This window comes from Camelina sativa, chromosome 20, assembly GCF_030686135.1.
Source record: "Camelina sativa cultivar CO46 ecotype springtype chromosome 20, ASM3068613v1".
In the NCBI taxonomy this organism is placed as follows: Eukaryota; Viridiplantae; Streptophyta; class Magnoliopsida; order Brassicales; family Brassicaceae; genus Camelina; species Camelina sativa.
Window position 1 is genome coordinate 32924761 of NC_141899.1, and position 19890 is coordinate 32944650.

At 38.0% G+C, this 19890-nt stretch overlaps 3 protein-coding genes across 5 annotated transcripts; 1 reads left to right on the forward strand and 2 right to left on the reverse strand.

Annotated features, from left to right (window-relative positions):
• Nucleotides 1–6114: 6114 nt before the first annotated feature.
• Nucleotides 6115–6945, reverse strand: LOC147919769 (uncharacterized). Its single transcript, XM_087504099.1, has one exon. It carries the CDS (start codon nt 6943–6945, stop codon nt 6115–6117), a length of 831 nt encoding a protein of 276 aa, XP_087360225.1.
• Nucleotides 6946–10444: 3499 nt separating this feature from the next.
• Nucleotides 10445–15294, forward strand: LOC104771783 (putative disease resistance protein At5g45510). Of its 2 annotated transcripts, none has more exons than XM_010496361.3 (3): nt 10445–10743; nt 11029–14741; nt 14960–15294. In XM_010496361.3, exons 1-3 carry the CDS (start codon nt 10725–10727, stop codon nt 14999–15001), a joined length of 3774 nt encoding a protein of 1257 aa, XP_010494663.2. In that variant the 5' UTR covers nt 10445–10724; the 3' UTR covers nt 15002–15294. The 2 variants fall into 2 exon arrangements, with proteins under 2 accessions (XP_010494663.2, XP_010494664.2); XM_010496362.3 differs by having other exon boundaries at nt 10450–10743; nt 14876–15294.
• Nucleotides 15252–19275, reverse strand: LOC104771782 (uncharacterized). Of its 2 annotated transcripts, none has more exons than XM_010496357.3 (2): nt 19123–19275; nt 15252–18544 (listed from the first exon to the last, which is right to left on the reverse strand). In XM_010496357.3, exon 2 carries the CDS (start codon nt 18494–18496, stop codon nt 15422–15424), a length of 3075 nt encoding a protein of 1024 aa, XP_010494659.1. In that variant the 5' UTR covers nt 18497–18544; nt 19123–19275; the 3' UTR covers nt 15252–15421. The 2 variants fall into 2 exon arrangements, with proteins under 2 accessions (XP_010494659.1, XP_010494660.1); XM_010496358.3 differs by having other exon boundaries at nt 15252–18541; nt 19123–19247.
• Nucleotides 19276–19890: the final 615 nt, after the last annotated feature.

Below are 19890 nucleotides of genomic sequence, written 5' to 3' on the forward strand. Positions count from 1 at the left end.
TAGAATAGACCAGGATATCGTCGATGAAAATGATGACAGATACATCCAGAAACTCCTGAAACACACTGTTCATCAATCTCATAAACGCTGCTGGTGCGTTAGTCAACCCGAAAGGCATCACCACATACTCGAGGCCCTACCATCGGAGCACTCCTCTTGGGACAACTAGCAATCTTATGATCCTTGCTCCCACACTTGAAGTAACTCGCACCACTCTGTGTCTGCGTAGCCTCCCACTTCCTCTTGGTTCCCTGAGCATGCCTACCGCCCCTACTAGAGCCACCCTGCTGCTGAGCCTTACTAGGCTGAACTGCTGGAGCTACCGCCACTGACTGTGCCCGAATATCCTCCTCAATCTCTGCTGCAGTCTCAACCAGCTCTGCACGCGTAGCAAAACTCCGCCCTCTACAATGAACTCTCAAATCATCACGTAGAGCCCTCAAGAACCTCCTGATCTGAGCCTCCTCAGGCTCCATAGCCCGACCTCCATAACAAAGAAGTCGACTGAACTCCAAGTCCAGCTCCCGCACTGACCGTGTCCCCTGAGACAACTGAAGGAACTGCACCTCCAAACGATCCAATGCCTCTCTAGGAAAATACTTGCGGTTGAACTCCAAAACGAAGTCATCCCAAGTCATCTCCCGCTGCACCCTCCTAGCAGCCACAGATCTCCACCACAACTCAGCATCACCACTCAAAAAGTAGACCCCTATGTCCACCCAAAACTCCTCAGGACATCTCAGAGTATGGAAGTTACGTTCTACTCTCGTCCTCCACGCATCCGCAGCAGTAGGATCTACACCTCCCGAAAACTGCTCAGTACGCAACCGACCCATCTCTGTCAACATGCTGAGATATCGAGCATGGACCCCCGCATCCGCAGCCACTGGCTGCCGCTCCTCCGCCACCACTGGTAGCACTACCTGAGCCTGCGCCGGTACCACTGGTGGTAACCGCGCCAACACCTCTGCTAGCATAGCCGCAAATTCAGTACCAGGGACTCCACCCGCTGGGACTCCCACACCCGGGACCCTAGCATCACCGGCCACTGGAGCATCAACACCGCCCCCTCCTGCCACACTCAAGGAATCCCCCGGAACATGCTGCGACTCGCCAACACCCTCAGCTGTCACACTCTGGTCCTCGGTCTCACTAACCACTGGGGCTTTGCCCCTACCACGACCACGTCCGCGACCACGTCCGCGTCCACGACCTTGACCAGCCACAACATCCTCTCTAACCATCTGCACTACCATGAACAGAAGGCTAAGCAAACAATTTTTATTATAACACAGAAACATAAACTCACCGTGGAATCACACACTCGGCTCGAAGAGGATGTTCTAGGACTCCATGCCACACACAATTGACTAACTCACGTAATCAATCAAAGCATGCAAATCCCAAACATCTACAACAGAAACCTAGTGAACCCAAACCTAGAACCGTAAGGGCTCTGATACCAAAATGAAACGACCGACCTTTTTTTTTTTAATAATAAATAATAAATATAATATAATAAAATAAACTACAGCTAGTGGTCCCATACCCACTAGCCACCTAACCACCAACACATTCAACAGCGGAATAACATAATCAATATCCAATAATAAACCAGTAATAACCAATAACAAACCAATATTATAGCAAAGGCAATATCCCAATACCAAACAACAAGAAACAAGGAACCAGCAACCTAGCAATGCTTCTAATGACCCAACTCTAGCAACCTAGCAATGCCAGACAACATCCAATCGAGTCCCTAGAACATCATCCTCTTCATTGCCTTGATTCCACGATCACACTTTGCCTTTACCTGCATCACAAACACAAATTGAGATGCATGAGTATTTGATAAACACTCAGTGAGGCAATCCTCCCATCTACTGGGCTATACACACAAGCAATAAGATCTCTACATGCCACAATCAACAATCAATAAAACAAACCAGGCATTATACAAAGCATGCAACATCCGACGTAACTGAAAGAAGGGTGTCGACCGACACCAGATGGTGTCGATCGACACTGACCGTCTGGTGTCGACCGACACCCTGTCCGACACTCCCGAAAACCCTAGTTTGTGTCGACCGACACCTCCACATGGCATCGATCGACACTCGCCAAAGTCCCGAGCCGTCCTCGCGTTGGTGTCGAGCGACACCCCAACTGGTGTTGACCGATACCGATGCCGAGCAGCGATTTCCCTCGATCAGAAACTCCGAATCTCGCCTCCAATCTTCTCTAATCCGCTCCATGCTCTCCCAGAAGCCAAACCCAGTCCAGACAGTGACGAAATACCATAGAGAACTCAAAGAAACAACCACATAAGCACCAAATCACATAGAATCTAGAGATCTTAGCTTAGATAAGCCATGGTCATGCACTCACCTCTTTCAAGAAGATTCTGACCAGCAAGAACGAATTCCCTCACTCCTAGCAAGCTTCTAACACCTTCCCAGCCTTAGATCTCCCAAGAACAGCCAGGAATCTCTCAATCTCTTCCCAAAAGCTCAAGAACACTCTCTCTTTTGATTTTCTCTCAAAAACGGCGAATAACACAAAATAACACGACCCTAGGTCGTTTCCTACCTCTAAAAACTCGATTTTAGGGATTCCCTAAACCAACCACGCAAACCAGACAATTAAAATTGAACCAACCAAACCGGCCACAGCTGGTGTCGATCGATGCCTCACTAGAAGGTGTCGATCGACACTCTTATCAAATTACCAAAAATTGGTTTGCGGGTGTTACAAAAATAATTGTATTGTATACTTGGATGTAAAATCTTAGTTTTTAAAATTCTAATTGGTTTATATATTTTTGAAAAAAATAATTAGTAATTTCTTCCATTATTTATTAGAGAAAGAAAATATTATTTTAGATTATTTTAGATTTTTTAATATTTGATATGTGAGTGTTTTTTATTTTTTAATTAATTATATTTATTTAAATTAGTTAATTAAGCTTAATTATTTTTTTTAATGGCAATTGAATGTAATTTTTTACACATTTTAAGGTTAGTTTCATATTTGTACTTCTCAATTAATATAGTAGGATACATAATGATGTACTCTCTTTCTCATGTTCATAAAAAAAACTCTGTTAGTGGAGAGTCATTTTCATTTGTCCAAAACCCATTTATGGCCCGGCCCGAATCCTAACACATATGCTATAGCAAAATCGACAACATCAGAAAACTTTCTTATTTTTCTATCAATAGAGATAATATAACACGACTCAAGCAATGAAAACAAAATTATAGAAGACAAAATCATTCATAAAATTTTTACTTTTTACTTTGCCAGGCGATATAATCGAGGAACCCTTACCGCTTCTCTCTTCCAACGCCGGTGAAGTTTTACTTTGCCGGCGTCGGGACTTAATCCGGCTCCCTTCTCCCCGCTCTCGCTCTCTTTGTTTTGTTGTCTCTTTAGTTTTAGTTAAGTTTTTATTCCCCTTTAATCCCATTATAACCCCACCCACTCACCCACCTTCAACCACTGATCTGAATTCCAAAGAGACCAACTGCTGGCCGGAGCTTCCCAGCCCTTACCTGCTAAAGGACTCTTTCCCGGAGATGGTATCTGATGACCCAGCTATTGTCAGATCTGGAACTTCGATTCACCAAAAGGAGACCTCATACCAGGCTTCAGAGATGGCGGAAGTAGATCTTCTTGAACCATCGGTTGCGCCGTACCTGGTGGGGATGTCGACGGCGCACGACGGTCCTCCCACCCTGGAATCGAGTTCCTTTACCGGAGATCTAAAGCTCCTAGGGTTCCATTCTGTTACCTCAAGCTCCGCTTTAATCCTCCAACCACCATCCCTCTCCTTGCCGGAGATGACTGAGCCCATGAATCCGACATCCGCTCAACCTGGCCGCTGCTTGAACTGTCTGATACACCCGCTTGAGAAACTAGGTTTCCCACTGTTGGGCTCAACAACTCTCGGCCTGTTAAGGTTTTGGAGCCCATTATCAATAGATGTCGCAATCGTTCCTCCTCTACTTTTATCCAGGTTTGATCGGAATTCAAATCTTTTCCACCCTAGCCAATTAGTGTGTAGACCTATGGAACCATTTGTTCGAAGACTGCATTTGGAAAGTAGTTCACCATTGTTGCGAGTTTGGCTAAGGATTTCTTTAGGGAACCTGTTTTTAGATATACTCATTGATTCGGCTCTTGAAGACAAAAGCCTGAATGAACTTGGCATTATGATCCAGACCATATGGCGCTGTGATTACCAGACGTATCTTCACGCTCCCTTCACCATCTCGACTGCTTTCTATAAACTCTAAAATGCAATATTTTAACTTTGTGAAGTATCCTCCTAAAACTCTAAAGATCAGTGGCATTATGATCCCAACTCCAAGGAGTGGGGGTTACCACTACTTCTTCCTGAGTTGCATACAGAACCCAACTACCCTGTCCATCACTCCTTTTATCCTCAACCAGAGCACTTGCAACCCTGCTCATACCTTTGCCAAGGTTCTCCTTCGGGTAGACATCCTCATTACGGTGAGGCTTCAAAACTTGGCTTCCTTAACGCCGCTTGGTCTTAGATCCAAGACAGTGGCCATCTTCTCTTCCACCGACTTGTTCTTGGAAGTTACATTGATATTGCTTGACCTCACAAGTTCCATAACCCTTGACAGGATTTGGTCCATAGCTCTCAAGACTACAATCTCGATGACCATATTTATCTATGTATCTTTGTTATTTTGGCTTTGGGGATGGCCTTTCTTTGTTGTTTCTTTAAACTATGGTTCTTATCTTGTATGTGGTGTTCTATTTTAATGGAATGAAGCATATGGTTGTTCAAAAAGAAAGTATCCAAGATAAAAAAAAAGTACCTAGATTGATGAGTGATAGGTTTGTTATTAAATAATCCATAGTACTCCTTAATACGGTTTAAAAAAAAAAAACTCCTATGTGATCGATTTGATCACTTCTCAAAGCGACTTCATAACCAAAATCAGTGACTTCATTAGTAATTTTCTTAGGGGTTTTATGTATATTTTGATATTTTCACGTGGACTGAGAATTTTGTTAGGATTTATGATACACTAAATTATCGAATACTTTCTCAACGAAAATTGTACTATTCCATACGTTTAATTAATACATTATTTAGTAAGAAATTATCATATGTAGTTTTTTTTTTCAACCAAACATTAATTAGAAAAGAACTCCACAGTTGGTAGCCCAAACCGGTGGGAAAGTGTTTACAAAAAAAGATGCTAAAATAAGAGATTTAGACGACCGTGCAAGACAATCCGCCTTCAGATTTGAGGAACGGGAAATTGTCTTGCATGGTCGTCTAGATCTCTTATTTTAGCATCTTCTTTTGTAAACACTTTGCCACCGGTTTGGGCTACCAACCGTGGAGTTCTTTTCTAATTAATGTTTGGTTAAAAAAAAAAAAAAATTATAAAATTTTGAGCTTTTATTCCTAAAATAAAAATTAATGTACAAATAGGATGGAGGAACCTTCATTTCTAGTGTAGCATTGACTACACCCGGCCCTATATTTATTATGTCAACGGTTTATAACACAAGTGTTAAGGTATGATTGGTGAAATAAAACCTGTAAGTTAAAAAGACAGCGGTAAAAAATGGTAAATGATACAGAAATTCAAAGAACATAAGTGCACAAAGGAATGGGCAATCAAATTTCAATTTTAACCCTAAATTTTAGCTTATTTAAAATAAGTGACACGGTAATAATAATAATAATATATATATATATATTGTGTAATAGAGAAAAAGTAAAAAATATGTCTGTCAAATCGCCTAAAATAAGGTAATTAGCTGTATTCACTAACTAGCTAATGAATGATTAAAATTTAAATACACTTGAGGTTAGCTGTTTTTTCATGATGATCGAGACTTGAGGGAAGACTATGCGCCATGAGGAACATGGAAGCATTAAATTGTTGAGATTATGGAGTTTTTTTTTTTTCAACCAAACATTAATAAATTAAAATAAAACTCCAAGATTAGTTGCCCAAACAGGAGAATAAGAGTTTACAAAAGATGATTCAGAGATTAGAGATCGTGAAGATCGAGCAAGACAGTCCGCCCTTACGTTGACCTCTCGTGGTATCCTGACTAGGATAAAGGAAGGGTAAGAAGAACGGAGCAAAGCGAAGTCCTCCAGCAAATTCGAGAAAGCGGGCCAATCTTCCGCGTCTGCACCATCGCAACTAATTCTGCACAGTCCGTCTCGAAAGTCTGGCAACCGACTCCCTCCTCCAGTAAGGAAGCCATAGCCCAGATCAGTGCTTGTAATTCCGTATGTAAGGGAGTAAGGCTTCTTCGTTGACTCCGTGCTCCCAAAAGAAGCGTTGTATCTTCTCCACTGCAGCACCACCAGTCCAGACCCTGAAAAGGATCCGTAGATTTCCAAGAGCCATCAACCAGACAACGGAGAAAGGGTCCTCTCTCCTCTATTGAAAGCGGAGGCTCCAGATAACGCGCCGAATAAGATTTGGCCTCCTCCCACAATAATTTATCATTAGCCGCTTGATTCAAGATTTCCGTTGGCTCTAACTCAATACTTTGGAAAACTTTTTTGTTCCTATCTTTCCAAATCGACCATATAATCCAGGGAAGACGAAGGGCTATATCTGAAACCCCAGATTGTGAAGAAGCCCGCCAGAATATGAAATCTAAATTCGCATAGATCGAGTCATAAGGAAAACCTCCCTGATCTAGCACCACTGGAGACATCTCCCAAATACGTCTTGACCGAGGACATCCAAAAAGCGCATGATCTATAGTCTCTACTGCAGAATCACACCTCTTACACAAAGCATCACACCGGACACCCCGATACGCAAGTTGTTCTAACACAGGAAAAGTACCCGATCCAATCTGCCAGAAAAAATGTTGAATCCTCGAGGGTACATCCAACTTCCAGGACTGTGCCCGCAAGGCCATGCAAGTCGGCCCATACTCAACATCCGCAAGTAAATCTCGGGCCAAACAATAACCTGATCTGACCGAATATTTCTTTGATTTAGTAAAATGTCATAATAGCCTATCCGGCTGATAAGTTTTACTGACCGGCATACTCCGTATAAGAGAGATATCCTCTAGATCAAAGAACTCCTCCAGATTATGGGGTTTTTTTAAATTTCAAAATAACATGATTTCTAGCTGTTTAATTTGCACGACGTATGATAAATAAAGACTCACCTGTTCTAAACCATAAACAAGTCTTCAAATAATAGTGAGAATATATTGGTATTATTATTTTTGATATATTGTTAGAAAAGGTAACACGGTCACACGGATATATATTTATTTTTAAAAAATTATTATTGGTATTTTATAATTTTAAATTTACAGTATGAATTTTGTAATAAAATAATAATCTTTTTACAATGATATGAAATAATTATCATTTTAAAACGTTTAGTTGGGAAGACTTTTGAATGCAATAAGAACTCATTAATAATTGTCGTTTAGTTTTTGAGTAAAAAAAATAAAATAATTGTCGTTTAGTCTTGACATGAATCATCACCATTATCCATTTATGATAGGCACGTCGACATGTAGTGACAACAAATAATAATCATGTCTTGATTACTTCCAAGTTTATATCACTATCTAATAGTATTTATAACCATTATGCGACTTCGTCGTACCATTGCGCATGGAAAGCTTGCAATGCTATACATTATAAAGTGTTTAAATAAAAATTCTACTATCAAATTACACATTAATCAAGAGTAACGTGATTTCTAGCTGTTAAACTTTGCACGACTTTTGACTGGTTAAATAAAAGACCAACTCGTTTTAATTTATCAAAGTCTTTTACTAAGTCTCTCCAGACCTCCTCCGATCACTTAACGACAAATAATTGAAAGCAAAGAAAAAAGTAATAGCCAAATTACAATAAAGAAAGACCCAAAAATCAATGGATTCTTTATTGCAACTTGCAAATAAAACGAAATCTATTCTAGTCTAGTTGGCCAGTAACTTGTCTCTTATCTAACAGATTTGAAACTCTCAAAATATATACTTTTTCCAATTTTTATTAGTTATCATTGTAGATTGTTTCACACAAATTACTAGAAAAAAAGATAAATATTATATTACACTCTAGTTTGACTATTAAGTTTTAAAATATTTTATATTTTATTTATTTAATAAAAATAATATTAGAAAACGGAAACGATATTAAAACTAAAACAAAAGTTTAAGCTTAAAATGACAAAACAAAAAAATTATTATTTATCTATAAAAGTTCGCTAATAATACATGTTTTAACTTTATGAAAAATCAGTCTAATATATATTCTATTAAAATTATTTCATTTGTATTAAAAAGTGTTGGTCGACTTTACAAACTAATAAATTATATGTATCTAAATATATATCATGTTTTAAAAAGACATACTGTGAGGTGTTGTCAAAAAAAAAAAAATACTTACTGTAAAGTTTTGAATGGTTGTGACTTTTTATATAGTTTTTAGAAATATATTCGTTAGTGTTCAAAATTTTGAGAAAAATGAATTTCTTAAAAAAAGTATTAAGTCTAGATTCTAAGAGTTTATACCAATGTTTAACAAAATCCGAAATCCCACTTTCCCTTTAGTTATTTTTGATTTATTATCCTACTATATTAATTGAGAAGTACAAATATGAAACTAACTTTAAAATGTGTAAAAAATTACATTCAATTGCCAATAGAAAAACTTAATTAAGATTAATTAATTAATTAAATAAATATTATTAATTAAAAAAAAGTAAAAACGTTGACAGATAATAAAAGGTTTAGAACAGTAAAAGAAATCTATTCAAATCAAAACTAATTTGTACTTGAAAAAAATAAAAATAAAAATTAACTGTTAAGATTTTTTAAAAATACGAATAAATTTTTTTTAAGTAGAGTTTATTTTCTTCTTTAATTTTACATTATCATGCCATTGATTTTAAATAATTATTAGTTTTTAAAAAAATATTTTCTCTCTCTAATAAATTATGGACGAAAATTACAAAATATTTTTTAAAAAATTATAAACAACTCAGAATTTCAAAAACTAAGATTTTATATCCAAGTAATAGTTTTTGAAAAATTAATAAATTTTATTTGTTCATAATAATAATATTAAAATTACTATTTTATATTTCACAAAATAATGATGCAAATACAACAAACAAATAATATAAAAATGTAATATACGCAAAAATAAAATACTATAATATTCTAAAATTAATTAGTATTCAAAAAAATATATATAAATTTACAGAACAATTAAAAAATAATATTATTTCAAGCAAAATAGTTTTTTTGAAAAAATATAACAATAACTTTTATTATTTTATTATAACTATTATTTCAAATGTTGACAGGGGCATTTTTGAGAATGTTGATCATTTTAAAAACTACCCCTCTTTATATACAAAATGACCAAATTATCCTTTTTGAGTGACAGCAAGAATGTACAGTCATCAAAATCGAAAATATTTTCCCGCCAAAAAAATTTCCCGCCAAACATTTTTTTTCCCGCCAAAATCGAAAAAAATTTCCGAAAAAATTATTTTTTCCCGCCAAAAAAAAATTTTCTCGCCAAAATCGAAAATTTTTCCCGCCAAAAATATTGAAATTTATACCTTTTAAAAACATTGTAAACGCTTTTAAAAAACTTTTAAAAACGTTTACAAGGTTTTTAAAAGGTTTTTAAACATATTGTAAACGCTTTTAAAAATCATGTAAATGCTTTTAAAAAGCTTGTAAATGCTTTTAAAAGGTTTTTAAACACCTTGTAAACGCTTTTAAAAACTTTTTAAAAGCATTTACAAGGTGTTTAAAATGTTTTTAAAACCCTTTTAAAAATCTTATAAAAACTTTTATAAGGTTTTTAAAAACATTGTAAAAGCGTTTACAAGGTGTTTAAAAACTTTTTAAAAATCTTTTTAAAAACCATTTGGAAACCTTTTAAAAACCTTTTAAAACCTTTTAAAAATCTTGTAAAAGCGTTTACAAGTTGTTTAAAAAACCTTTTAAAACTCTTTAAAAAATCTTGTAAAAGCCTTTACAAGGTGTTTATAAGGCTTTTATAAGGTAGAAACCTTATAAAACCTTTTAAAAACCTTGTAAATTTTTTTTGGCGGGAAAAATTTTTTGTCGAAATTTTTTTATCAAAATTTTTTTAACAAACAAATTTTTGGCGGGAAAATTTTTTCGAAAAATTTTTGGCGGGAAAATTTGTCGGTAATTTTTTGGCGGGAAAATTTTGTTTTTTTCTTTTTATTGAATAAAATAATTTTCATCTAAAGGTAAAATGGTCATTAAAAATTAAAAGAGGGCAAAAATAAAAATGGCTAGAAAAGAGGGTATTTTTGAAAAGGGATATATCAAAAGGGGCATTTTTAACAAATTCTCATGTTGACATGTTATTTAAGCACGAGATATTTTCTACTTAGTTATTAAATTAAGCATAAGTGAAAACAATTGAATCGAATTTTTAACCTGCAATGATATAAATTATCAACTAACTGAAACTTAACAAGATTATTGTTATTCAACGATCTCAAAGTTATTAAACTAAAGGAAATTATTGGAAACTGATGTAAAAGAGAGAGAGGAAGAAAAAGAGAGATGAAGAGCAAAAGAAAAGGGAGAGATTGAGAGGTTGACTTCGCTCTTTGTAGAGAAGGCAAAGGGCTCGCTCCGGAACTACACTCTCCAGCCAACAGAATCTGATCATCATGGCGGTTAAGTTTGCTGGTTAGTTAGTGTTTCTTTCCTTCTCCCAAGCCTCACCATGATTTTAATAAACCTTAGCATCCGAATTGATTTTGCAGTATCTGTCTTCTTTGCTGGCTTTTACTTAATGGTTTAAACTTAGCATCCGAATTAATGTATACTGAAAGAACACTGAGATTTAGGATTAGTGTTTGATTTTGAGTTTGGAAAAGAATTTTAAAATTTGGGATTTGAGAAAAAAGAGGGATGGGTTTTTTTTTTTTTTTCAAGAAGCTCTAATGCAGTTTGTTTGGGTTTTCTCATCAGATCCAGAATTTGTACATGAGGTGAATGGTGAGAAACTGCGTAACAACATAGTGGATGTTCTGAAAAGAAATGGTCCTCAGAGAGTTTTGCTGTCTGGTAAAGCTGGGACCGGGAAGACGAGGCTGGCAAACATTGTGGGAGAGCATGTCATCAAGACCGGCTTGTGCTTTCTGACCATCTTCTTGCATCTCAACAGGAAGTTTAAGGATCAATGGTCGCTCTACGAGAACATAGCTTCTCAGCTATGTGTTTACTCTGATTTTGAAGAGACTGAATTGGATGATAGGGATGAGGACGAGGAGGATGAGAAGGAACTCACAGACTTTGATTTGAAGAAGAAGATACTTGACGAAATCGTTAAGCAAAGAAAAGACATCGACCAAAAGATCGAGAATGAGAGATTGGAGGCTGCAAAGGCCAATAAGGATGCTGGAAACAAGGCTGCGGGTAAAAAAAAGGATAAGGCAACTGAAGCAGAGACGACGCTGCCAGCTGAGGATGCGAAGAAAGATACTCCGTCTTCAGGAAAGCCATGTATTCTATTGATTCTTGATGATGAAGGAAACCAAACCAGTGAAGAGGTGGTGATGAATATAATGGGACTTTGGAAGTTTCTTGTTGATGATATTCTTGAAGATGTCAACCGTCTCAAGATTCTTGTTACGAAAGGAGGCGAGGAGCCTACAAAGGCTGTTGTTGCTGACGTAAAGAGTGAGAATGGAAGTGAAGGGAAAGAGGGAGGAAAGAGTGAGAGTGAAAGTGAAGAGCAAGATGGAGTAAAGAGTGAGAGTGGAAGTGAAGAGCAAGATGGAGCAAAGAGTGAGAATGGAAGTGAAGAGAAAGAGGAACCAGAGAGTGAGAATGGAAGTGGAGAGCAAGATGAAGCAGAGAGTGTGAATGGAAGTGAAGAGCAAGATGGAGCAAAGAGTGAGAATATAACTGAAGGGCTAGAGAGAGCAAAGAGCGAGAATAATACTGGAGAGCTGGAGAGAGCAAAGAGTGAGAATATAACAACTGAAGGGCTAGAGGGAGCAAAGAGAGACAGCGAAATTGTGCCAGATGAGGGTACTCGGTCACAAGCCGCGGAGAACGTACAAGATACAAAGCGTGATGGGGACAGTGGCCAGTCTACTAAAGATGTGTCGGTGGCAGCTACAAATTCCTATGACGATCTAATCAATTTCCATACCACGGATGTCTCAGAGGAATTACGTAACTCAATTCATGAGACTAACCTGCAGAATTTGTTTATGGTTCTTATCACAAAAGACTACGTGGAGACTTTTGCAGACTACATAGATAAGATTGTGAGCAAAAGCAAGAATTCGCCAGCTGCAATCGTCGTGCTAGCCAAGTCCCTAAAGTTGATTATGCTAAGCAAAAAATGTCCGAGCACAGAAGGTTATACGGAACTAAAAGAAAAGATAGACGAGGTTCTCTCAGCTGATCGGTCTGATTCACCGGATTTATGTTCTGCTTCTGAGAGTGCTGTCAATCCAATCTTCTATCTTGCATATGTGCTGTTGAAAACCTATGATACATCAAAGGGTGCCATCTTGGATTGTTTTTGGCATAGCTTGGACTTCTTTAAGCAATGTGGCTGTGTTTACTACCGTGACCTGATCACACAATGGATGCTTGAAGGCTACTTTGATCCTGTTAGGTCTGTCGAAAAGGCGTACCAGGAAGGTCATTCTATCTTGATGGATCTTATAAACCGCGGAATGCTGAAGATACAAGAAAACAATGTGGTGGTACCAGAGATGACGATGATCAGTTTAATTGATCCTCGACTTGGAGGCCATTTCGGGAGATCTCGACTTGGATTTTCTAGAGTCTATTGCGGTGACAAGGAAAATGGTATTGGGAAAATCACGCAGATAGATGATATGATTAAAACCGTGCAAGCAAAGAAAGTAGACAAGGTTACCACGATTCTGGTTGGTGGAGATCGTCTGCGTCGTGAAAATCCTAAAACGTACTTCGAAAATCTGAAAGAGCTTGAAGTACTTGGTCTTTTTGAACCCACACTAGAACCTCTTATCCCGTCTTTTAAGGATCATCTCAAACTCCTCCGGGTTCTTGTAATCAGGGACTGTGATCTACTGGACAGTATTGAAGAGCTTCAGACTCTTACAAAGCTGAATACTCTCGAAGTTTCTGGTGCTAGCTCCCTGAAGGAAATCAGTCCTGATTTCTTCAAGGCATTTCTTGAACTTCAAAGTCTTCACCTCTCCGGGCTTAAGATCACATCTTCCCCTCCCAGCATTTCTGATTTGACGCAACTTCATTGTCTCATCATCAAGGACTGCCATTTATTGGAAGATCTGCCAAACATACAGGAGCTAGTGAATCTTGAGGTTGTTGATGTCTCTGGTGCTCGTGGACTTCAGACTTGTTTCGACAACCAAAAAGGTGACAAGAAAAACAAAAGCAAAAACAAAAACTTTTACCTTCTTAAAAAACTTCAGCTCCTTGACTTCTCGGAGAGCCAAATAGAGCGTCTGCCAATATTCCAGGACTCTGCGGTGGGGGACAAGCTTAAATTATTGACTCGGCTCTTGTTGCGCAATTGTACCAAACTGAGAAGATTGCCTAGTTTGAAGCCCTTGTCGGGTCTCCAAATTCTTGATCTTTCCGGCACTACTAGCTTAGTGGAAATGCTTGAAGTGTGCTTCGAGGATAAGCCTGAACTCAAAACTCTGAATCTCTCAGGAACTAATCTTAGCGAGTTGGCTACCACCATCGATGAGCTGTCCAGTCTCAATGAACTTCTCCTACGGAATTGCATCAACCTAGATGCTATCCCAAACATCCAGAAACTCAAAAATCTCGAAGTCATTGATGTTTCCGGCAGTAGCAAGCTGGAGAAGATTGAGGGATCATTTGAGGACATGTTTTACCTACGTGAAGTGAACCTGCGTGGAACCAAAGTGGAGACGACACCAGAGTTGCCAAAGGACACCAAAATCCATTGTGTAAAGAGTATTATTCTGGCAGATGGAAGGCTTTTTGAAGGTAAGGATTGGGACGAAGTAAGGAGCAAAATGTCAAGTGAGAATGCTAGCTCCTCTGATGCAGCAGTTGTTGCACCCCAAGAAATCTCAGAAGAAACAAGAGAGATTCAATCAGCTGAACCACGCGCCAGTGATTGTACTGAGATTGGAGATGCCACGCGCAAGGAACGTCTTCTCCAAGTCCCCATAGACAGGGCTCTATATAAGAAGACACTAACATCACTTGTTGATTCCGAAAGTCCACAGGAAGTCATGGAGATCAATGAAACTAATAAGCTGGATGATGACGCACTAGCTAAGGCTGAGTTTGTGTCTTTTGTGGACTGTACTCCTACAAGGTTCACATCTATCTTTAACAAGACCAAAGTGGTGAAGGGTTGCTGGCTAAAGATGTGCTTTGACATAAACGACCTTTTCTCTGGTGTGGATGAGGAAAATTTGAAATCATTGGAGACTTTATCGATTACAAATCTTCTATCGTTGGAGACAATAAGCTGTGCTGGTAGCTTAGAGAATCTGAAGAACCTAAGCTTAGATTGCTGCCCGAAAATCACAACGATTTTCTCGGAGATGCCTACCAGCCTACAAGTCCTGAATATAAAGCATTGTGAGAACCTGGAGAAAGTTGTTGAAAAAGTCGAAGTGTCATCTCACGATAATCTGACAGTGAAACGCGAGAATTGCCCAAACTTTGGAGTAAGTTACATTTTTTCTACTCTTATCACCTCTCCAATGAACATATAGGACCATCAATGCATGTACACTATAAATATATCAGAAGTCCAAATTGTCAATAAATTAGTTGCATTATATTTTCTCTTCTTTTGCAGGTCGTATCTGCTTGAGTCGTCTTTGCACCAAATCTTGTCTCTTTTCAACTTCATCTTAGCATTTTACACTGCGTGTATTTGCAGGACTACGTTATGGTTGAACACAGTGATGCATCACCACCATAAGAATGAAAGGAGCTGGAGCAAGGTCTACTTACAAAGTACGAAGCATCATGTTCGTCGCCTGTAATCATTTTCGTACTTGTTCTGCGTGTGTCTGAAGCTTTGTATGTTGAATAACAACCGGCTTTGAAATATCATCTAACCGGTTTTTTTTTTACTCTTTGTTTCTGTTTTAAGATATTTCCTGCAGTAAAATCCCAGGCATAGTGTGTTGTGATCTTGTCTGGGGTGAATAAGACCCTTGTTTTGATTGTTTATTCTTTTCTCAAACATTATATTTATTTCTATTCGAACGATCTTGTGATTCTATGGCTTTAGGATAAAGGTTTAATTACAATACGCAGGAATGTGCATTTTATTCAGGGTGTAGACACATTATCTCTAAAGATGTTACAAAGAATCTTGCCATTATGCAGCTTCCCTTCACATATTTGGTGATGTATGTTGCTTCCTCCAGACTCCATTACCATCTGTGGGACAAAATGCGATTTTTGGGCATTTATATTTCTCCAGCAGTGTCATTTTTGGAAACAGTGCTTGCAGATCTTTCCACTCAACCTTAAATTCATGCAGGTACTTCAAACGCAAGATCTGAACGGGCCATTGGTTTTCTGCAGTTGGAAGAAGTTCATCACTGATTCGGCTAAGCTTTCCTCCTTTGATGGAGAGCTTTGCAAGTTTGTCAAGGTTTTTGGGATTTAACCAACTTGGAGGGTCTTTTTCAGGGAAACATTCTAGCTCCAACTTCTTCAAACTAGAAGGAAGTTTAGAGGTATCATCTATTGCTTCATTCTCTTGCCATCCTCCTCCCCATTTCTTGGTTTGGTTTCCAAATGCCTTGAACAGTTTTGCTGTACTTGATGTTGATTTCCTAGATGGTGATGCTGTTTCATGAATCTCTTCCCCCGTTCCGTTTTCATTTCTCAGATCATCTGGCTTCTTACCAAATCTAATGGTTTTTTGTGACTTCTGAGTCTTTGCTTGTCCATCATCAACCTTCTTTAAATCATCTTCGTTCTTTACTCCCTCTCTTTTTTCCTGCACTTGGCTAATTTCTCTGTGATCATCTGCCTTGCTCTGGATTGTGTCTTTCGATTTTTGTGGTGGATTTGTCTTCTCATTTGGTTTTGAGTTCTCTGCTTTTACCTCATTTGTCTTCTTACCTTCATCTAGATCAGTGTTCCCTTTGTTTCCATCTCCTTTCTCCTGAACTTTACTGTTTTCTTTGTGATCATCCTGGGAAGGACTGGGCTTCTTAACACCTTCAACACCATTGTCTGATTTGGAGATCCCTGCTTCTACCTCATCATGCTTTGTTTCTTCTTTTGGATCAACCTTCCCTTTGTCTCCATCTCCTTCCTTTCCCACTTTGGTTTCATCATCTGTCTTGTTCTGGATCGTATCTTTGGATTCTTGTGGTGGACTTGTCTTCTCATCTCCCTTAACAACTTCGTCTGATTTAGATTTAGTTGCTTCAACCTCATCTCGTTTCTTTCCTTCATCTAGATCAGCCTTCCCTTTGTCTCCATCTTTTTCCTTGTCCACTTTGCTTTCATCATCTGGCTTCTTCTGGTTAGTCTCTGTTGCCTCTTGGGAAGGACTTGTCTTCTTCTCTTCCTGGGCAACCTTGTCAGATTTTAAACTCTCTGCTTTTTTTGCCTCATCATGCTTCTTCCCTTCTTCTAGATCAGCCTCTTCATTTATTTCACTTCCTTTCTTACTAATAACTCCATCTTCTTGCTTACCCGTTTCTACTATCTCTGTTCCAGGAAGTACTCCTTGGTTCTCCTTCTCATCTCCTTCATTAGTTTCTCCTTCTTGGCCATCTTGACGAAATCGAAACCCCCACGAAATTTTAAGACTCTCAAGTTGCTTGAGGCCTGTCAACGACTCCGTCAGACTTCCCACCGTGAAAGAATTTTTGTTTACAGTTATGCTTAGCTTCCTCAGATTCAGCAGGTGTTTAACTGCACAATCATTCTCATGATCCGATTCACTAATCACAAATCCTTTCAGAACTTGTAATCTTGTGAGTTTTGCAATCCCCTTAGGCATGCGGTCTAACATATAGCACTCTGATACATCCAAGTAAATCAGTTTCTCAAATAAGCCTATATCGCTAGGAAGAACCTCAAGATTGTAGCATGCTTTAAGATCCAATATCACTAACTCCGGGAGTGCGCAAATCGAATTTTCTAGCTTTTCTATCCTCGAGATCCCTTGAAAACTTGCAAGCCTCAGATTCTTGAGATACTTCATGTTCTTTTTAAGAAACTCTGTGCTCTCAACTTCAATGTGGCGTGTAGCGGTCCTCTCCCATCTTCCCAAGTAAAGCACTCTAAGTGAATTCATTAACGGAAACCACTTGAATGTGAAATCAGGGTACCGTTCAGATGAATTGAAAACTGTCTTCAGGTTTTGTGGTTTCATTGCAGATGCTTTTGCCTCTCTTAGCAACGAGGAACCTTTTACTAGGCAGACCTTTTCCTTTAATGATTTTTCCATGACAAGCTTCCCTTTGTGGTTGTAGAGTTCAAATAGATGTACAGATTTGGCTAAGTATATAACTGCTGAGTGCACATGAGGCTCCATCCTATAACTACGTGGTATCAGTTTCCTCTCGTCTTGGACCGGTTCAACTAATCTTTTTCTTGAGAAATCATCAAGAACTCTTGTTACTGAGTTTTCAGAATCATCACAGTTGATTAAACCTTCTCCGATCCACCAATACATCAACATTGTCCTTTCAACCTCTTTGTTTTCCGGGAACACGGCGAAGGACAACAAGCAGAGCTTCTGAGGGAAGTCAAGTCCTTCAAATTTCTCCACAACTTCTTCAAAAGCTGAGGAATATTTGAAATCTTCTTCAGCAAAGTGGAGGCCAGGCAAGTATATGTCATTCCCGGTCTCATTGATCTCATCATTTTCCTCAGCGGTTTGAGAATCTGTGATGCTTGTCCCTCTGGATGATTGTTTGTGGAGCAATGATGGGATCTGACACTTGAGTGTGAAGACTTTTCTTCTGATTTCTTTGAGATCGTGAGAGCGAGACCTGATTGAATCCGTCTTCTGTAGTATTGCTTTTAACTTAGCTGAACGAAGATCAAGCTCCAACGACTTGCTCATATTGGTTTGAAACTCAGTCAAGTTCCTAAATGCAGTTATCATCTGAAGAATGTCACTCTGCAGTTTCCGGATAGCGAGGTCTGCATCTTCTTGATCTTCGTCAATGTTTCGCATCATTCTTCTGCTTCCACCTTGACTGCCTCCACTGTCGCTTGCATGGTTTGAAGCCTCTTTCTTCATCTTACCAATTTTTTTGACTCTTTCTCTGACCCGAACCCACCAAGATTGTCTCTTCTCCTCAGTTATTTCGCTTACTTGTTCATTTTTGTTACTAGTAGCTTTCTTGGGTGCAGGAGGTATATCACTTAGCTGAGTCTGTAACTCAGATAGGAATTTGATAATCTTATCGACGTTACATTCTTGCTGCGTCATGATCAGAATGCTAACTACGTTTGATGTGTAGAGTCAATACCTGTTCTTCTAAAGCGAGAAAAACAGAGAGTCAATGGAGTTGGTTTTACTTGACAACTGCAGACCTAACAGTTAATGTGTCAGCCTCAGCCATGTGACTATTTGAAGAAGTAAACCAAAGGTCTCAATTGAAGCATTATGTCAGGAAATATAGTGACAAATTAACCCGATGAAGCGAACCAAAATGAAGACTGTCCTTATACTAACTATTATGAAAGTTCAGATCTCATTCAAGCATAAGAACATGGTGAAAAGTTAATCGGACAAAGCATAACTAAGACTGTACATGTTTTTTTTTTTTTTTTTTTTTAAGACTGTACATGTTAGTAACCATTATGAAAAGACTAGAGAAAGTTGCATACATGTTGGTAACCATTATGAAAAAGACTAGAGAAAAGTTGCGTATGGTGTTCTATATAAAGAGACAAGGCTTCATGATCCTAAGTTATGGTCTACATATATTTTTCCTATGCAAAACTCGAATTTGTTTACCTAATAAATAATTTTGCAGGTGAAAAGAGTGTAATAAACAAACCAAATAAATTAATTAAAAAGCAGAGAGAAGAACAGGGAGAAAAACATCGTACCTTTGATTATAAAAGTCTGTCTACGGGAAAGATGTCATTCAAGTATTTTATCGAACACCTTGTTTCTGATTAAAAAAAGAACTCTTTCTTTTTTTTATAACATGTGTAGAAAACTTCTCATAGACATCGAACAAAGACAGAGGAAAAGCATCCAAATACACACACTGTTCTTTGCTTTCTCATTAGGCCAAGAAATGGAATCATGGGAGAAGAAAAGTCTCCGTGTGGAAGAAAAAGAGAAGAAGCAAAGTATTGATGTCCATGTGAAACACATGAGTCTTAAAAAGCTTCCATATATTCATCGTTACACCAAAACTTAACTCATCTCATCGACTTCGAACCAATTCATTTCTCCTAAATTCCCACTTTTTTTTTCCCGAAACCCTAAGTTAATTTGAAGCCCTAACTATTTCTTGTAAGACAAGGTTTGAGAAAATAAGACTTTCTTCTTCTCTACACATATAAAAATACTGGTTGCTACAAGAAAGACTTTTAAATGTTGCAGTGGAAGAAGTGGATTAGTCCGTTTGTCAACTGGATGGACAACAATGTAGTGTTTGTAGGCAGGGTTGTCAATTCAAAACGGGAATAATAATCTTACATAATCGAATTTCGTATATAACTAATTCGATTCAACCTTAGTAGAAATTGTACATAATGATTGCACACTAGTAACAGAGTATAAGCAAATTATATACTGAATCACCGGAATCAAATTTAGCATGTACTACTTTCACTTACATAAAATGCACATACATAGTACTTTTC